Genomic DNA, 21,101 nt, shown 5'->3' with positions numbered 1-21,101 from the left:
ACTTATTTTTTTCCTCGATTTACTGATTTTAAATCTATTTTACTCACTTTCTTATACACACCAGAAATTTATAACGTAATAAACAAGAAAAATAACTGAAATAGTTCTAGAACTAGAAGTATTTAGTTTACAACCAAATATTAATATGCAATTATGTTCAGTAAACAAGAACGCAGCATTTGTTGAAGAAGGCAGAGGACAGATGACATTAGTGTTGTTTTTCATACTGAGGAATAATTACTATAGCTGTCCCACAACCAGGAAGTGTGACAAACCACTATGTATACAGTTTTTTTTATTGTTTTGCATTCATGAGAAATAAGAACAAGGCAACAAAAGTAGAGGAACATATGAATTTATTGGCAAACCCAAAGAAAATTGCCTCAAATATACAGAAAAGAGAAACATAGCAGATATAAAGGTGTAGCCTTGTATATTTACAGAACCAGCACAATTATTTTTAATTTATACAGCAGTCTAAAACTGTAAGAAGAAATCGCGTTACCCTCAAATAATGCAATGAACTCTTTAAATAAAATCCCGCCAGGTCTCTTCCAGCTACAGAATAACCCTGTATCCACTCTGTGCTTCAGTTGTATTTGACTATATCGTTAAAGCATCGCAGCCAGGATTAAGCCTCATACCGACACACGGAAGAGAGAACAACCAGGTTATTGAAAGGTTGTTTGGTTTGTTTTTTTTGTTTTTTTACAAACTAATATAGAGCGTTACCATGCAGTTCAGTGGGAGCTCTTGTGAAACAGACATTTACTGTTAAAGAAATCCTCTTAGGCAACAAGTGCAACTCAGGAGTGTCACTGACATATTGGACGAAACTGGTTACATGTTAGTTGATATAAATAATAATCAGTAAATAGATGGTGGCCACACGACAGGTCCTCACAGCAGGCACTTGTATAACCACACCCTATTTAGTGCACTCTGAACCAGCATGTCACAAAAAAAACTAATCCTGTTTGAAAGCAACTTTTTAACAAGACGGATAAAGTAAGAAAACAAAGAGTAAGACATGACATGTTAAGACAGATTTGCTGAGGAAACAGCAGTTCTTTGTAAAAGACAAATGATCCTGTTATTATAGACAACTTACTCCACCTTCAAATTAAAACACCAAAAAAAACAACGTCTTGCACGGTGTTGCAGCTTATTCAACCATGTCTGTTAACTCTTCTAATAGGCTACAGCGGTAATTAGGCTATACAACATTTACACAAATGAAAAGTCTTTTTTTTTTTTTTTTCCACATTGCTCCTAGGTTTCCATCACCAAATTATATTGGTTATCTGAGTGTGTTGTAAAAAACATCTGTAGATATTTACTATCAAACTATTTCCAACATTTCTGAACATTTTGTCAATATGTCAAATAATTTCAAAGGTCTTTTAGTACAAAAACACGACTTATATAGGACTACAGTGATTATTAGTCTTATTACAACAGGTCACGTTTAAGAAAAATGATCGACTCCAGACTCTCATACAAAGGACCTTGTGCTTTACGTAGATAAACTGCAGGCAACGTTTTAAGTCCTGTCTTGAAACAGACACATTTCCATCCTGGACGTTGACACATTATCTGTTTTGTGCAATGTCACTTTCATTTATCAAACAAAACAGCTGAAGAGAATAAGAGAGATTGTGCCGATAGGATTATTTCACGTGCATGGACAATACACTGAATAAACTAAATATAAATTAGTTATTGCTATCAGACTTTATGGAAAGTTCCACTTGTGCCTTATTACTTCCACCCTGGATCCTAAAGCCGAGGCGTACCAACAGAAGTCTGCAGGCTTGTTTTTCACGTACAGACTAGAAAAGGAAAAATTTACAAATCAGCAAAGCTAAAAGCCTCCAATTTATACACTCTCGGCCATCTGGGTCACACTCTTTGACAAACCAATACTTCATTAAAAGTAGGGATTAAGACTCAAGTAGTCTGGAAGAGTTATTAACCAACAACCAGGTGCAACCTTTTAACACGTACCAAACTGTTATCACTTCAACAATCAAAATGAAATAAAAGAAAAACATGTTTATGTACAAGTGCATGAGAAAAGGACACAAATCTTCAAGAGAAGTAGAGAGTATTTCCAGGAGCACTCCCAGGTGACGGGAGAAGCAGGACCCGTAATGCAGTGGTGGTGGATTTATACAACAAGCTTTTCTTTGAAACCCGCTCCTCTGGCTCCGTCAGCAGTTCACATTACCGCATCAGTCCTTCGTTCCATAAAATAAATAACTCTTGGGATTTGAACTCACTCAAGTGAACTGATGATTGAAGCACAACACTACAAACCTCCTTCATACAGTAGTTTCTCCTCAACTGTGGCATTAGTCCCACAAAGCCTCCGTACATTCATTATACTTCACTGATGACAGCAGGAACAGACTCCTCGTCTGTAGCTGAGGCTAAAGTTTATACTAGAAGGTGAAAAGGAAGAAGTAATTGGAGACAAAAGAGTGACAGGAACGGCGGCGGGCCCTGGGGTGGACTCAAAGCCTATTGCTCAGTTGTGTGACAAGTTGTTCCGGCTATTCAAGAAGATCCTGTGCAAGGAGAAGAAAAAGAGTACCAATGAAGGCAGAGCCGTGACAGGTGAGCAAACAAGAAACTGCTCTGGTTATGTTTACATTAACACACCTAACTTTGTTTCCTCTAAGTGACCTCGAGTCAGTCTCGCAGGAAGTCGTCTACATTTTGTTTGTGAAAGCAATTAGTTTGAAGTCGTGTTAATGTGTGTTTTCTTTTACCTAAACTTATCCCAGCCCTAACCAGTTATATCTGACCACTCCCTTGAAATACTCAAGCCCGTTTACTTATAACTCCCCAGCTCATCATCCTTCTAATCCAAATACGCCCACTTCTGGCTCCAAAAACTAGACCGTTATGGCCGAATGCAAAACTCGAGGTTAAACGGTCTAAAATAGGTGATGTCACAGTGGCTTCGTCCATTTTTTATACACGGTCAGTAATTGGCCTTTCGTTAGTATTATTGTCGTACACATGACATGCAAAGGTTTTACTTCTATTTTCACAAACCTTCCTCACAGTTCAAACTCTCCACCTTTTCTTGGATAAAGCATTATCAGAGTGTTTGTTGCAGAACTAACAGAAGCTATTAATCTCACTGTCATTCTCCTTAATCAGTAATTCCTACCTGGTGCCCATGTTTCTATGTTAAGGCTGCATATGAAGGAAGAAAGGATTTTAAACACACCTCATCTGAGTCATCATGAAACTCTATTTTGCCGTTTGGAGCGTGGTTGGTCTCCAGCGGGTCGTCCACCCCCTCTACTGCGTTGGCCTCAACATGCTGCTGCAGCACAGAGTACCTGTGAACCAAGAACCTGTAGGGTACAGTCACAATCAAATTAAAGTCATTTTAAAGCTATCAAATACAATAAAAAGTAACTTTTTAATAAAAGATGATAGTTCAATTTCAGCCTCAAGGTCGACATATTCCCCAGCATGCAAAGAAACACTAACCTGCCGCCGCAGACATATTTCTTGATGAAGAGGACTCCAGCTGCAGCGCTCGCAATCATGACAATGATGACTGTTATCACGATGGGTACAGACTTGGAGGAGTGGCTGTCTACCTGTAAAAATAAGAGTGGGCAAAAAAAGTTGGAAATGGCAGTAGATGAGCAGAGTTGCATGAATCCGTATAGGTTTAAAGCATTTTTAGTACGTCTTAGAGGGCAGAGATACTTACCAGAAGATCTGGGGCCACCAGGTCACTCACACATCTCTTACTGAGGTCGATCTCTTTACGCTCAGGCATATTTCCTCCCTCGCATTTATCTCCAGGGATTTTCCTATAGCTGTGGACCAATAGCACACTTGTGATTTTATGATCTCTAAAGAGTGTGAGATAATTTCTATTTGGTTTTGGCAGATTCCAGTCAAAAAGGAGATTTTTTTTCCCCTTCTATTATAACCATCAATCCAACAACTGTCCCTATCTATAGTACGCTTGTCAACAGTAATTAAATAGTCTTTAAGTATTATTTACTTTCTATTACGTCAGTACATACGCAGTGAGACACACCAAACATATCTTTCGCACTTCTGGTCAGCATTCACTTTTACTCTCACCCTCGTCTGCTTCCTCTGACTGTTCTCTGCATGACAACTACTTCCTCATTCTCATCACTAGACTCCTCTGACTGCGATCCTCAGCTGCTCTCGCTAACAAAAAACACGGGAGTGGCGATGGCCTTGTAGAAAACATGAGTCACTGCTAGTTACCACATGCTGGCACGAATACGCTGGCCGTTTATGGGATTTCGTCAATGAATAACTGGTGTTAAACAATAAAAAAACATTAGCTTCAGTCAGAAATCTCTCCCTGAAGCTGGGTTCTTACCCGCTAGTCTGCAGCTGCTCCTCTTTGCCGTGCAGACAGAACTCCAACACTTTGCCTTTCAGGTCCGGCTGCTCCACACACTCTGAGCTGTTCTCTTTACGGTAGTATCCAAAGTCACTGCATAGGGTCAGATGATGACAGCATGGTAAGCAAGGATTGAAGACGGTAATCTACACAAAGGCCCAGTTCAGAAGTTGGGTTAACATCCATCCTGGGCAATCCGATCTCATACAGATGTGAACACTGAGGATGCATTTGAGAGATCTGAGATTCTGACTACATTTGCAGGTGGTCTGGGTTGCATTTGTCCACATTACTTTGGCAGAGTGAACACACATCACATTTAATGCCTCCTAGTAGAGTTTTGCCTCATTCATTCAGAAAAAAACACAACGCTATTATAAATGTAAAAAATCTCTGTTTGTTAACTAACTAAATGATAAATAAATCTAAACAGGAACTGACGAATGAAAGTATTTAGTGCACTGCGTGTGATTCTGTCATTAAAATGTATCACTGTTGTCTTTATTTCCCTTTATTACCGGGGGTTGCTCAAGTCATAACACACACACACAATAAAAGCAGTGCTGTTCATGGTTCTGAAACAGCAGTGATCCATTAGACACAGCCGCTGCTAAAATATTCTACTGACGTCCATGTGCATACAGAGTGCAAAACTGAGATTGGATCTGAGCTGACTGGAGATGCATTTTAGTGCTGGCCACTTGCGATCAGATTGCCAAGGTAGGATGTTAATGAAAGGTCTGAATAGACCTTAGTCTTAGGTGCTGTAGCCCATCAAATGTTTCTCCCAGGTCTCGCTACATTTTTAGTTGTGTTTGAATCCACAACTCTCATTTAAAGGAAAAATCCTCTCCAGGATACGTTTACACTGCTATTCAATGTGTTTAATGTTAACCTCAATTTACTTCCTCCTGTCATTAAGTAGTAAACATTTTGAGATGAGATCCAGTAACAGATATGCAATCAAATGTGAATTATCTTCGGTCATTCATTCATACATTTTCTGTAACCGCTTGTCCTGTGAAGGGTCGTGGGTGGGGCTGAAGCCTACACCAGGTTACACCCTGGACAGGTCACCAGTCTATCGCAAGGCTAACACAGAGAGACAGACAACCATTCACACTCAAATGCACACCTACGGCCAATTTAGAATCACCAATTAACCTAACAAGCACGTCTTTGGACGGTGGGAGGCCAGAGTACCCGGAGAGAACCCACGCAGACAGAGTGCTTGAATTATCTTCATATTTATTTTAAATATAAATAACATCATGTTTCAGTCAGACTTACTTCAGCAGGAACAGAAGCCATCCCATAAGTGTCTAACTGTTATTCTGAGCCCCCCCAGTATCGTTCTGATCTGAAAAAAGCTGAGCTGATAGTGCAAGTCAAAGTCTTACCACATGAAGTCATCCAGGGTGCATGGACATGGGGTTGGCTGTTTGGTGATCTGGTAATCACGTCCGTTATAGCAAACAGAGTCCTTTCTGAGACGCAGGAACTTCTCCTTGTATCCCAGCATGCAGCCATCATTGGGGTCACTGATGTCATCAGAATGGGCCAGCCACGACACATAGTCTGAGTCCACACCTAAAAACACCACGACCGTTTATATAACAAAACCCCAAATATTCACAAAATATCTATAAATCCACAATAAAAAAATAATTAAAAAAAACAATCTGTTCCTCACAGTCTCTGGTGAGAAGATCCCTGAAGTCGATGGTGATGGAGATCCAGTTCTGGGTGATGAGGGAGTCTCTGTAGCCCCAGATGCTGACATTCATGGAGCGAGCTCCTGGCTCTGACGCCAGCCCAGTGAAGAAGATGGGTTCTTCAGTGAAGACGTAGTCACCCCAGCATTGTCCTTCATCAGTGGAAAATCTATCAGGATGTGGAAGAACGTTCAAGCATCAGCATAGACCCAAGAAACAGGCAGGTGTAAATGAATGATGTTCCTTTTAGATTATTTGGTGTCAGGGTGCCGCAGTTGTTCATCAGTAATCCTCACGTTATAATGAGTTCCATTTAATTCAGATGATTTATTCAGCACATACAGCTATTATCATAAGTAAGTGGTCTGCTCCCTTTAAGTGTAACTCACTTGACTTTTTTAATAGGTTTGGTGGGGCTGTGCTCCACAGCCACCAGGAGCCCTCCTGAATCCAGAATAGCATAGTGATGTGGGCCCTCGAGGGCCTTCATCCAGGTGTAACCTCCATCATCAGACACATACACATCGGGCCTCATCACTGAGATGGCATCACCAACACTTCCTGATGAAACACACACAAGAGTTCAGAGGCCAAGAACAACCCTCTGGATTAGAGATGGTATTCAAGTTGTGATGTGAGAATTACCATGAGCCATGATGAGGCCCACAGCGTTCGGTTCAGACAGAGGCAGCATGGGGACGTTCAGCTTCTGAGAAGTACTGTAGGCTGCGTGGATGTGGAGACTGCACTGTGGGCAAAAACACAAGCAGGATCTAGTTGTTTACAGTATTGACACTCAAACTTAATACGACACTGTGACTAAACAGACACACACCGTTTTCATCAAGTCAGATGAACTCGTTTTCAGACATTTCCTCCCTTCTTTCTTACCTTTTCTGGGTCCTTGGCTGTGGCATCACACTTGCTGTTCGCAGGTTTCCGCAGGGGAACCCACTCCCCTCCTTGATCGAAGGATACCACAGACTGCACCGAGTTATCTGGAACAACAAGGCAAGAACAAAATATTTATATGCCGGCAGGAATTCAATGGAGGCTCCTATCTAGAAACAGTGTGGGAAAGCATTCAACAAGTAAGCCAGAGTAAGCAGTGCCAGGGTCAAATCCACACTGTGAAAGGTTTCGCTGGTGAGGTATTTTTGATTCACGCATCTAACACCGTGCAGCTAATTAAATATTTACCTGACACTCTCCCTCTGGTATGTAATGGAGAAGTCATATGTGTGTTTGCATTTGGGGAAATTTGAGTACAAGGATATGTTGATGTTCCTTTATCTTACCTTCAGCCAGGATGCTGGTGATGAAAACCCCTCGCAGGGAGGTGACATTAGTGAAATCTGTATCGCCTCCCGTGGTGGTATAAAGGTGGCGCTCCAGTGACTTGGAGTACACAGTGCCTCGGTCATCTGATGCATAAATTGTACCAAATCCAGTATCTGTGGAAAAAAAAAATAGAATGAAACATACTGTAGACAAATTTGGGGATAATGATGCAGTTCACTAAATCCCTAAAAGTATGTGGACACCCGATTATTAGAGATGTGCACAAAAGAGTATTACTGAAATCAGGCTCTAATGTTTGTGATAATGACTCTTAAACAAAAGGGATTTATGAGGACTACTTGTATGCAGATCACAAATGGTGCCAGAATCATCAAAAGATTACGGATAAAGGAGCTAATTCTACCTCTTTTCACATTTACTTCTTCTCTACACACTACTGAATCTGTCTGTTGTTGTTTAGCATTATCGCAGTTTCATTGTGCGGCGTCATTCAGTCATAAACAAACATAGGAAGTTGCAGTACGGACTGACCTCCTGGCTCGTCAACGTGCATGAAGACCATGTCGTCGTTCGCTGCCAGGATGGAGTAGAACTGCTCGTGGCCAACGGGAGGCAGCTGGGCCATGTTCCAAGTCTCACCCTGATCCACAGATACATGGATCATCCTCAGAGTGCCCTGCAGAGAGATAGGTGGGAAAGAAAGACAGAGGGCGGGGATGAGGACTGAAACATTTTACAAATTAACTTCATCTCATACAGTATATTATACTCTGACTGATTCAGGAAATACGAGTGAGAAAAATTAATATTCTTTCCCTTATCCGAACACTTCTCCATCATCTGTGACTGTTATTTTTTCATACTTCCTCAAACAGTATCTACCAGCGTCATGTTAACTCAGTAACTTCTCATTCAAACCACACACAAACAGAGAAAGAATATCTGGTTTACATTGTCACATACATACAAAGGTCAAAGTCATTAATATTTTACCGGATCTTGCATCAATACCGGCGTGACTTGGACCTACTGTGTACTGACCTTGCCTGTCATCACTGAGGCAAAGAGGAAGCGTCCACCGAGGCCAAAAGAGTAGATCTTACTGGCGACAGTCTTGATGGTTCGTCCGTAGTCCGTCGTCCTCTTCAGCTCCAACATTCCCCTATCACCTGCAAAAACAAAAAAGACAACTTAGAAATAAACGGGCAACAAATCCACGCAAATGTACATGTAACTAATGTACAGGATTATTATCTTAATGCCGTTAAGATCTCCTTGTTAGCATGTTTTTTATTGCAATATTTTAAACCCATTATACTGTACATGTAGAAGAACTGAATTTTGAATTATAGTTGCACAGGTGTTATTTTTTATTTCAGTTTTGCTTAGCGAGGCGATCACTTACTGCAGGATCCATTGTGGCTGGCCGTAAAAAAGATGGTATTTTTCGCCCCCCTAGGAATAGAGAGGAAGGTAAGGAGAAAATAAGAAATGCTGAGCAGATATCACGCACCCATAACAGCTCAACTCTCACACGGGATTCTTTAAGCATTCACAATCTATTCCTGTAAGCTTTGCTTTACCGTAAAGTCACATGACGTGCCTTATCAAACACAACCAGCCCTTCCTAAATATGTACTTTCTTTTGAGTGCTGTGTTTTGACTTCAGAAAACTCCTGCCCCAGTTGAAAGTGACCCATTTTCCTGCAGCCTGTTCAGATCGGCATCTTCTGGGACAGTAATAAAAGGTTATGTTACGGGAAGACTGCTTTGTACTTGATGTTCTCTCAGACACAGTGACTTTGACAACGCAGCCGTACAAGTGAAACTTAAAAGATATTTTGAGCCGACAGGGATACACATACCAGGAAGTGGCTCCATAACACAACTAGGCCACAACACAAATAGTCAAACAGTCACCTGGTGCAATTACGTTTTACTGCCTGTTTGGCAAAGGTGCTGCGACGGTAAAAGCTCTGAAGCATGTTTATCTTATTATGTTAAAATATTCCTTAACGGATGTCAAGTATCAGCAAAGGGGGACAAGTTAGTATAATTCTGAGAAAGCCAAACATGTTTTGCATTGATCACCAACGAAGCACAGCAGAGGTTGATCTCTGATGTCTTCCACTGTCTGTAGTAATGAAGCTGTTGGAAACTAAAACTAAAAAAGAGAACCGGCCTGTCTAAGAGAGTGCATATCACATCTTGAAATCTTAGCTACATACCAGAGCATTAAGAATGGGGTTTGTCCACTTCTTCCTAATCTTACCTAACAGACATTTTTCCTTGAACCGAATAAGACTAGTATTTGTCCGTCGAGTACCTGATAAGGGCACTGATATATTAGTTTGTCTTTTCGTCACTTACCATTTCACCAGACACACCATGCTGTGGATTTTTTTCCAGCTGCTGCCAAAATTCTCAGACAGCCACAGCTCATTCTGGAGATGAACAAAACATTAAATATTAACTTTACACCTTTACACAGAGATTGATATACAAGAGCAGCTCATAAACACCACGGCCATGTTAATAAATGTACCCTATGCAAGTACACCAAAAATAAAGGCCACACAACCTGTTATAAATGATTACCTAACAACATGATCCATAATAAGCACACGCTCAGCCTCAGCGTTCAAGTTTATAAAGACAAACTAACTTAGAAACAAAATGGTCTTTTTCCAAACAAAACGTAAATCTTTAACATCCGCTACTCACGTTTGTGCTGAGGACAAGAAGCACTTTGGAATCAGAAGGGTTGTATGTGATCTGCATCATCGGATTGAAAGGCAAGTCCCGGTGGGTGAAGCTCCTTCCAAAGTCATCGGAGACAAAAATCCGAGACTCACGAACGTCAGACACTTCACCTGTCAGGATCACCTGAAAGCAAGAGTCCAAAATGTTCCTTACAGTCAGGAAACACATCACTGCACTGCCACACACATCAATGACTACATGAAGTAAACGTGGAGAGGACATGATGAGGACTTGTCTTACTTTCCCTGAGTTCTCGGGGCCGATTGAAAGGCCAAACTCTGATCTGATGAAGGTGTTGTTGATGAGGTTGGTCACATCCTCAAACGACTTCCCGTAGTCCTCACTGGCAGACAAGAGGTTTCAACAAAATTAAAGCCAAATCAAATACCAAGTATGTACTTCTTCTAATCGGTGAGGTCATAAGAATTACCTCCGATAGAGTTTGGACTGCCCAAGTCTTATCATGAAGAAAGGCACCTGAAAAGTCGTCAAAGCCAGGATGACCTGCAAAGAATGGAGGAAAGCGAAGCCTGTATCACTCATTATATACAGTAATATCTGCAGGCGGACCAGTGCCTCATTACATAAATTCACATCAGTGACTAATTCAGCCAACTCTATCCTACTTACAAGAAAACCACTGCATGAGAAACATGCTAAGTGCATAAGAAGACAAGTATGACACTCACCCCAGTTCCATCTCCAACCCAGGCAAGAGACACCGAGCCACTCAGGTCATTGAAGGTATACTGAAGGAAACAGAAAACACATATTCACATGTAAAATAAATAAAACTAACTGAAAACTCTTAGCAGCAGTTGAGGAGCATGTCTACAGTTGAATGATAGCACGTGACAAGAGGAACAATGACTTTAACCTTGCTGACAAAAAGGGACAAACTGACAGCACAGTTAAAAAACTGAGGCCGAGGCTTATTTGTGAGACAGTGCATTTTTGCTTTGACTGGCAGCGTGTTTCCCCTAATCACGTATTCAGGCATGGATGACAAAGTGTACACAGTGAAGTACCACTTATAAGAACAGACAGGCATTTCAGCAAACACAAGGCTTTAAGCTAATTGCCCTCAGCAGACCTCAGAATGCAACTAATGAGTACCACGAGATCAAGAATTAGATTTTCAGACGATCTAAATAGTCTCCTTCACTTTTATTGTGAGAAAGGTCATAAACTTCTAAATAATATTCAGTCGTGGATGGACACACTGGTGGGATTTGCAGCAAAAAACCTGGGGGGCAACGAGGAGGCTGAGCCTTTAGGAATTCTGTGGACTTCAGATTACTGGGGTCAAATATACAAAGGCTGCAATGCAAAGTTGATCACATGGCACCGAGGAGGTAGGCAAATAAGCAGCACAGGGCTTCGCTGAAGTCGGCCTCTTGTTTATTTTATTACACAGCTGTGCAGATATTTTATAACCATCCATCGAAACTGTCAGGACTGCAGAGACCACAATTTCCCTCTCTTCTCTAGAAAGTGCAAGTAAAACATCACAACTTTCTGCCTTCACTCCTACACAAGCACAGCTTTTAATTACAAAATAAATACCACACAGGCAGTCACATGAATTCCCCTGGGCCAATGTTCCTGTCAACATTCAGGAGGATTCACTCTCAGTGCGGCAGAGAGAAGTCGGATAGTTTAATCCCGAACACAGCTGCGTGCTTGAGAAGAACAAGAGATACAGTCACATGCCGGTTCATTAGGTACACTCGTGAAAACAAATGCACAAAATCTTCTCTTCATGAAGGTTATGGTATTCAGCATTTGCTTAAAATAACAGAGAGCGCTGTTGATTCAGCTGTGTTTTCATTTTAAAAGGCTGCTTTTTGCAGTTCTGTTTAATTGTATTGTGTTGGGTCAAGTCAAATAAACTTTGACTCGACTTGACCCGACACATGTTTCTATTATCTTGACAACCCCATTTTAATCAGAGAGCTGTCTACATAAAATAAACACTAGCGTTAAATTCAATCCAGTTTAACAGCACCGCAAAGTAAATCCTCCAAAATGATAACACAGTCTAATTACCATCTTTCTTTAACACTTTATCATGAATAACCCTTACAGCAGTCATGAAGATACGACTTACTGCAAGACTCTTATATTAGAATGCATTAGTTTTCACTGGTGTACCTAATGTTTCGTCAAGTAGGTAATAAGTGCAGCCTTTGAAGATGTAAACAGGTCTGGTAGCCTTTGAGTGGAACCTACGCCCAGGTCTAAAGCATGAGGAAAATGGGCATTAACACAGTTTCACTTCATTGTACTTCAATGCACCAAATACTGAAGAGAAGAGATGGTGATATATCAGAAGTGGCAGCCAACACAAAGGCCAAATGTTACATTTAATGATTGCTAGGATTGAAGATTAAACATGGGAATATGACTAATGGTAACACATTGGGTATTTTGTTAGGAGTCGTCCTGGGCTTCAGGGCTTAAAGATGAATGGAAAAAACAGCCCGTCAGTAGCTAGGTTTCTCACAACACTGAATAGCTGATTAGGCCCGTTCGTGCACCTGCTTAGCACCTGCGCATCACCTTCTCCGAGGCTCATTTAATTGTCGTGCGAAGTGAAACGGGACCTCAGCTGGTAACTTACACGGTGGGTGTTGTCTGCTAACTTGGTGCCATATTCATGAAGAGCTTTGCACGGGTCGTCCTGATCGGCACTCCTGCGCCTTATCTTGTGATTTGGAGATGCAGCCAGCCATCCGGGCAGAGACCTCTTTACGATTTTCGCAGCTTTCTCTCCGGTGTTTGAACGCCTCTCAAAAACCGACAGTCCGAAGCCTCCGGATCCCTGCTGAAAATCTACACCGGCTGCGAGAGAGGTGCAAACGGATACGAGCAGGATACCGCGTAGCAAAAGTCCCATCCTCGTTGCTGGGGTCACTGACACAACACAACAAAATGAGAAAAAAAATAACCACGAGACGAGTCTTTGTTTACCCCAGTCTTGCTTAGAAATTGAAGGTCGCTATAGCTCTGCCGCGGATGACATCAACAAAACAGTAGTCCTCTTGACAGCGACTATTTCTGGCTTTGAAAACACGTAGCGTCCTCAAAGCTCCCGATTATTCCACCGCACAGCTGCGTCAAAAAATAAATGCAGGAAAAAAAAACACGATTTAATTAATTAACCGCGGTGTTTGTCACCAATTATAAGCACTATAACTCCTTAGCCAGCATGATGTACACTGTAACGTTCCCAGTAATTGTGTCTGCAGGTCGTAATGCTCTATGCAAAAGAGGGGCGCTCTGATTGGCTGTCCTCCATTCTGGGTCCTCCTATCCGCGTTTCTAATTGGTTAAATTTGAAAAGGCGGGGCCTAAAAGACGGGCTGCATAATTAGCTGTCAAGGGCTGTCAAGAGAGGTTGAGGAGTAGCCTACTATTGTGCAGCTTTATCCAGACAGAACTTAATATATATTTATTAAATTATTACATTATTAATCACTACAAAGTTTTGCATTACAATTAACACCATATAATGGGGTATATATTATTTGTCTGAACTTTCCAATTCATGTTTACATTATTCTAATATTTCTTCCATATAGATTTTATATGCAAATACATTTTATGTGAAAGTTGGAAATATTTTATTTGTCTTCAAAGTCAATGCCAACATATTTAATAAACAATAATAATAATAAAAAAATAATAAAAATGTGTGCTTCGAGTTCAACGGTACGGCTTTTATTTGTAAGGATTATGAGTAAAATACTAATTTGGGGAAACAGTTTGTTTCTTCACATGCCTCACATGTCAAACATCTGGATCTGGTGTGATGTTGGGAAACTCAAACAAGAGATTAAATCACACTGACACTAAATAATCTCTCCACCACTGGAACATTCTTGCCATCAGTGAATTGAAATAATGTATATGCATGCTATTTGAATTGAAATGCAACAAAATGTGTTGGATTGGTGGTTCCTGTCTAAATGTTTAGGCCACCATTGGCATAAGTGCATAGAAATAAATGCTAATTATTAAATAAAGCTTTTAAATGACGTCTCTGCACCCTACTGTCAGTTCCCAGGCTCTATTTTGAGATAGCTGTAGCGCGAGGTTCTGATCATGCCAGTCATAGTGGAAAAATACCAGGTCAAGGACAAAAATAATTGTATATACCTCATCTTGTGTGAGTTAATTCGAATAAATGTTTTTGTACAGCCTGACGCATTCTCAAATTATATTTGATTTTGCCTATTGCACTGAATTTATTAAATTTGTGCATGTGATGGGACAGTGGGTCACCACGAACCTATGACTCCTGGTCATGTGTTCCAGAAAAAATGTCTTGACTCAGAGCTGCTGTGGGCCTGACTGAACATAATCATACCAGACACTGATTGAATTATAAGAATGTGGAGTTTTAATTTTCTTTTCCTCTGTAAACCTCCTGTTTCGTGTAGGATGAAACATTGTCTTCTTGTCAGACAAACTGAAACTTGGTCATTCTCATGATTAGCACTTAGTCCAGTGCAACCAGTCTAACAAGTTTGCGATCCTGCAGTCTCAGCAAATCGGATGTCATCTTATCACAGTCAAAAATAAAAATAAAACTTACCGAGCAGTTTTCAAAAACCCTGAAACTTTAAATTTAAATCTACAGCTTAGCTACATCCAAATGTATCTTTGGCCATAAATAGTGTCCTGCTTCAGTCTTGTTTATGTTTTATGTGATACCTAGATTCACTCAGAAAACTAAACAATCTGATCTGTAGAGCAGCATTCCTCCACAAAGGGACTGTACAATGGAGCTGCAGCCCCTCCCCCCGGGCAGCCAACTATAAAAAGGTGGAGAACAAAGACACTCTTATTCCTTCCAAGATGTGTTCTGTTAAAATGAAAACGGTACCTTTCTGCAAGAAGCCAAATCTTCCTGTCGGGCTATATGGTGTGCTGCGGAAAGTTAGGAAAATTAAGGGATGGAGCAAAGTCTACCTAGATTTGCCTGCTTACCAAGCCCAGGAACAGGCATTTCCATTAACCCAAACTGAGGGAATTACATGGAGAGTTCAGCCCAAACTGATGGGTGTCATGGGAAGCAGTGTGCATAAAACGGGTCAGTTTGATAACGCTCACACTGTGGTTGTGGAAATGGCGACCTCTGGTGAAAAATAATTACTATCACTGTGCGGTCAGTGAATACTGCTTAGGCATTTTTTTACACTGTGCAACCCCTAACAGCAATTTACAACATGAGTTTGTTATAGAAATTACATATATCCACCTGCTGGAGTTTATTTTTAGATTGATAGCACTTCATCTCTTTGGAAGCAACAAGAAAATACTGTTACAGGATGAACTTCTTACTGTGGTTGTGGTGGATTGTGTATGCACAGTGTCACATTTAAGAGCTAGAATATGGTTTAAATCTGACAAGAGACCCTGAAACCAACATGTTCTCTATTTTTCTCTATGAAAAAAAAAAAAACAGATTTATGTATAAATGATCATATCTAAGATATAACTAGATGTAAGATGAGGCAAATCTTGTGCTTTTGCCGGATTTTCCTTTATCCAGTCTGTATTCCACCCTCGGACTCAGCCTTGTCATGGATATTTTTCCCTGCTAATGTTTTTTATTGTTTTCCAATAAGAAACGTCATGGTGAACACATCAATACTTGCCTGAGTTCATCATTGACTTAGCTGACTTAGCTGTTTTCTAAGCCACAAGAACCCCACCCCATCTGACATTTAAAGGTTACATAGTAAGAAAATTTGAACGATGACATGGTAACGTGTTACAGCGCGAGAGCCAAAAAGGAAAGGGGGATCTTTTATTGTAGTTGGCAAAATATGCAAGGTGTAATCATACCCTGCACATAATCCCAGTGATAGCCTATACGTCCGAATGACTAATCTCAACAGTAAATGAAATGTGTTCAGCGGTACAGTTGTGAAAACCACCAATCCTTCATCTGTAAACACAGCCCAGTAACATAAACACATTCATAACTCAGAGGGAGAGCACGCTGGCAATGCTGGAATTTGACTCCAGCTGAGTAGTATTAAATATTACTTGAACACAGGGCAGGATGTGCACAGCACAGATCCAGATATGTAGTTTAACAGAGGTGCATATACAGGCTTTATGCATGTAATATTTTTACAACTGTATATACAGATTTTTGTACATGTAAATAAAAATGCAGGAATAGCCTACTATAGTCGTTAAAGAAGTGGATGAACAGTGGGTAAAGTGGACAGAATTAATTTCTTCTATTTAACTCTAATAACATTTTATTTCACATATTTGGGTGGGCTTGTTGCTGCTTTTATGATGAATATGTGATCACGTTACCATATCCTGCTCAGTAAACCACACGCATGCGCAGTACCGAAACTAATAAAAAAGACGTCAGTTGCGCCCAAACCGTCCACTGTCTGAGTCCTCTGTCTCCACAGCGCCCCCCGTCGGTGTCTCAGCGTCCGTGATCACGTGTCACCAGCGGCGATTCGCTGAAGCAGTTGAAAAGTTTGACAAGACTGTAAGGAAGTTGCAGCAGAAACACGACAATCGATACTCAGCGGCGGTTTTTTTCTGCGGAAACAATGGACTCTGTCGCCCAGGTAACGGCGCCACAGCCGCAACACCCTAAACTGTTATCAGCAGAGAAGGAGTGCGCACCTTGAATCAGAGCTACGCTTCACCGCTTCAGCTGCATAACTTTTACTACATTGTACGTTTATTTTTCCATTAGAAAGTGATGACTTCCGGGTTCCTTCTCGATTTGGGGCCACTCAAGGAACCTTTGGCGTTTATCCGTTTGCTAGAATGGGTAAGTTTTGCCATAACTTTCTACCATATGGCCTGTAGCTGGGTGAGTTTTTTTTTATTTTTTTATATGGGCCGTTCAAATACCTCACAAATTGATTGTGTCGTTTGTCTTGTGACCCACTGCACGCCCGGAGCAGCTATGCAACTCATCCCCTGAGCCGTAAGCGCCGTTGCGAGCATGGTATGCAGTCGAGTTCAGGAGGCCACGACCTGTTTATATCCGTCAGATCAGCACCTCGACATGTCAGACGGGGTTATTAACGTGGAAGCTAATGTGCGGTTAGCATGAACACTGTTAAAGGTGTACTGCACCTAAATAAGTGAAAGTTGATATTCGGCTTGAGTAGTATAGGCATACTAGTGAAAACAAATCAAACAACAGTCCTGCTCCAAGTCTTAGATTTAATGAATGTTGTGATATTGTTTTAAATCACAGAGAAAGCTGTTGATTCAAATACCGCAGGACTGTCACATCAGCATGCATTAATTTTCACTAGTGTACCTTGTACCATATATACGTGTGCTTCCAACGTTTTAATAAGTATACACAATTATCTACTTGATGCGTATAAGGACGTGTCTTTGCTGTGTGAATTGTGCAACAAATAACAGTGTCAAAAGAGTATTGCATAAAAGATAAAGGAAGTGTGAGTGACGGTTTGATCAGCACTTTGTTTTGAACATCCTCATTTTTTATTTTTTTTCCCCACCAAACCGTGTCTCCTTGAAATATCATGCGGGTGGATGCAGGTGTTCTCCATATTTGCCTTTGCCACGACTGGAGGCTACGAGGGCACGAGCAGTGTCGGTATCCAGTGTGGACAAGCTGCCGTTAAAGAAGTAGATGTAAAGTTCGGCTACCCATTCAGGTGTGTGTAAGCAAATGAAAATGTACCTAAAAATGTCTTTCTTTTTGGGGTTTTTATAACGTCATAAATGTTATCTTTGCACACAGGTTGTTGGATAATTCCTATGAAGTCATTTGTAATGGGACGACCAAACAGTACTTCCTAACTGGAGACCATACATCCTCGGCCCAGTTTTACGTCTGTATTGGAGTGTTGGCTTTCCTCTACTGCACTGCCACACTTGTCCTCTATTTGGGGTACCAGCACGTGTACAGAGAAACTAGTCGTGGCCCTGTCGTGGTAAGTGTGTCTGGATGCCTCAGTTTGTTTAAGTGAAATGCACGGCTACAGGTAGCTTAGAGATCAAGACTTAAGTTGTGCAACATAGATAGTACTGCTTGTGTTTTCTTGAGTGACTGCAACTAGTGCTTTGAATGCAGTTGGAGGTCAGAGAAAGTCTGTTTAACAGAGTTGTGTAAATTAAATAGTGGGAAGGGTGTGGTTTCCAAGCAGCTAAGGGACACACTGCACTTGTTAATCTAGTTGAGCAAAGTTGGCACTCAACATATACTCAACTGCAGTGTTGGGTATAGTTACTTTGGAAAGTAGTTAGTTAGGTTACAACGTTACCATCAATTAAAAGTAATCTGTTACGTTACAGCGTTACCTATGAATAAAAGTAACGCGTTAGAGTACTCGTGCGTTACCAAAAATTAAAAGCCGTTTGCAGCGCCTCGCACATGCTGCAACTTAACTGACAGGGACACACAGCCTCCTTTAAATGCACCGAGAAGTCCTGACAATGAATAACGTCATTCATCCAACCAAATTAACTCTGCAGGATAACAATACCAGGGTGATAGAGTGGTGCTTAGATACAAGATGTTTTTTTTTTTTTTAAATTGGAAGTGGAATTTTTTGCAGTCGACAGAAGCTTTTCACCAACGCAGAGTGTGCACTTTACCGTTATGTTGTTCTTGTCCTTTTCGCTGGCGAATTGAAAATAATGTGCGTACTTCCACGATTCAAAAGCTGTCCTCTCTGCCATCTCGCCGGCGGTTCGAAAACACACACACACACACACACACACACACAGACACAAACAGGTAACATAGGTCAGCAGGGCACAGACGCATCATCACAGCGCTGGGCCTCTGCTGACACATCCGCAGGTGCCACAGTACTGTCTGACAAAAATCAGGCTGCAGTCGGAATTTTTCTTTCCTTATCCGGACTAATTCTTAAAGCAACGGATTACTTTTTTTTTTTTTAAAAATAACGAAGTTACTGATTACTTAATGCACGAAACTAACGCGTTAAAAAAAGTAATTAGAGTACTCTAACGCGTTACAACACTGTTCAACTGCCAGTTTATTTGGTACAGTAGTGAAAATGAATGCATTCAAATATAATAGTAGAATTGTCATTCATGACAGTGTCAGAAAGGTGGTAATTCAACTGGATGATCGTTTCGTTAAACTGAATTGAATTAAACACTTAAAGGTTATTTCGTCTAGCCCACGGACTAAATGAGTTTGTCAAAATAATAGGAACATGTGCAACACAATACAACCACGGCCTCCAAATCAACAGCATTTTAAACGAAAGCTATATACCATAACCGTCATGAAGCGGAAAATTAGAATCTTTTTTTTTTAGTGTATCTAATGAACTGGAAGGTGAGTGTATACTGATCATTGTTCTTTGCTGCTCTACAAGGACCTGTTGGTGACTGGGGCATTCGCTTTCCTGTGGTTGGTGTCATCCTCTGCTTGGGCTAAAGGCTTGACTGATGTGAAGTGGGCTACCAGTCCGACATACATCATTAGTGTTGTTGACGTTTGCAAGAATGGCGCAGCCAAGTGCACAGCTGGGGCCGTACCTCTCTTGGGCCGACTAAATGCCTCTGTGGTAAGTCCTGATCATCTTAGTCTGTTTTTAACTTTGTGGCTATGCAAATGCATCCTGTGATGTTCGATTCATGTCCTCTTTTCTCTGCAGACATTTGGTTTTCTGAACCTCATTCTGTGGTGTGGAAACTGCTGGTTTATTTACAAGGAGACACCTTTCCACAAGTCAGCCAACCAGCATGCAGACGTGGAGGGGGTAGTTAGACCATCATAGCTTCACAGTTTCTTCAAATCAAAATTGTCTAACATGTAGTGGTGTTAACTGAGTCATGTTGGTAAGGATTGTAAAAGCAGAATACCTTTCAAAGTACAATAGACACTTAAAAAACCGCTCTTTTTTTGTATTATTGATTTTATTAATTTCATTTATGGGCTGTATTATCTCTTACACATCTCAGAGGGCACTAAAACTAAAACCGTTCAGACACCGGCACAGGAAATTGTAGCAGCCTAAAATGTAATTTTCATATTTTTTCAGTTTGCATTTATAGTGAAGCGTCTTATTATTTTTAAATGATACTGCAAGTGCAGATGCCATCAGAAATTTCTTTAAAAACTCAGGGCTAATGAGTGTACAAATTACAAAATACCTAATTAATGTAAAATACTTGAAGAGCATTTATTGTCAAGTTTAGAGTGCAGACAAAATCAGTTTTCATTCCAGTCCTCATGCAGTAGGTGGCCATACAGTTATGATTAATACATTTATAGCAGTAGCTAATAGAAAATAAATAAATAAATCAGCTGCCAATATGAGATTATTTAAAAGAGGGGTGAAAGCAATTTAATAAAATCTGTTTTGGGGTTATTTTGTGCATCATCATCTCATTTTTTTTAGGCTAATTTTACTAGTTTAAACTAACCGCTGACAGTTGTGTTGAATGCTGTGCTTCTGTCCATTTAGAGCATTTCCCTGATAGGATTTTTTTTTCTTTGTCTTGCATCCTTAAAGGGGTTTTGATTAAGGATATTTTAAGAAAATACCCATTAGTATCAAGTGTTTGAATAGTGTTGTATAACCAGAGATATGTGTTGTTAATCTTTTCCTTTATTGACTGATTTCTAACCTGTTCCAAATTCCCTGCATTCACCTTTTATCAAGCTTTTGCCTCGCTTCTACCTCCTCTTTGTTGTAAGTGAATGCAAGTCATTCTCTAATTCTGCCAGTGATTTCCTACTCTTATATAGCCTTGCTTGACCCACCACTGTGTTGATTATATTGTCACAGATAAGACTGGAGTTCCTGTTCCTATCTAAAAAAGGTATTGTGTGGACATGATTGTGCATCATTAAAAGGAAGAGCTGGGTTTGTTATGTCTTGTTTTTG

At 40.7% G+C, this 21,101-nt stretch overlaps 2 protein-coding genes across 2 annotated transcripts; one reads left to right on the top strand and one right to left on the bottom strand.

The window, feature by feature from the left end:
• Positions 1–339: 339 nt before the first annotated feature.
• On the bottom strand, positions 340–13,402 carry sort1b (sortilin 1b). Its single transcript, XM_084553004.1, has 20 exons — positions 12,821–13,402; positions 10,887–10,946; positions 10,628–10,701; positions 10,438–10,540; positions 10,159–10,320; positions 9,805–9,878; positions 8,840–8,889; positions 8,476–8,603; positions 7,966–8,110; positions 7,431–7,586; positions 7,024–7,130; positions 6,778–6,880; positions 6,522–6,693; positions 6,111–6,301; positions 5,818–6,007; positions 4,394–4,510; positions 3,740–3,848; positions 3,511–3,623; positions 3,242–3,371; positions 340–2,570 (listed from the first exon to the last, which is right to left on the bottom strand). Exons 1-20 carry the CDS (start codon positions 13,094–13,096, stop codon positions 2,556–2,558), a joined length of 2,475 nt encoding a protein of 824 aa, XP_084409130.1. The 5' UTR covers positions 13,097–13,402; the 3' UTR covers positions 340–2,555.
• A 3,203-nt stretch (positions 13,403–16,605) lies between these two features.
• Positions 16,606–21,088, top strand: sypl2b (synaptophysin-like 2b). The gene is made up of 6 exons (XM_084554324.1): positions 16,606–16,808; positions 16,940–17,017; positions 17,767–17,885; positions 17,972–18,164; positions 19,584–19,775; positions 19,866–21,088. Exons 1-6 carry the CDS (start codon positions 16,791–16,793, stop codon positions 19,986–19,988), a joined length of 723 nt encoding a protein of 240 aa, XP_084410450.1. The 5' UTR covers positions 16,606–16,790; the 3' UTR covers positions 19,989–21,088.
• Positions 21,089–21,101: the final 13 nt, after the last annotated feature.

This window comes from Chelon labrosus (assembly GCF_963514085.1).
Source record: "Chelon labrosus genome assembly, chromosome: 10".
In the NCBI taxonomy this organism is placed as follows: Eukaryota; Metazoa; Chordata; class Actinopteri; order Mugiliformes; family Mugilidae; genus Chelon; species Chelon labrosus.
The sequence above is the reverse complement of the archived record's forward strand: the minus strand, read 5'-3'. Positions and strand labels throughout refer to the sequence as shown.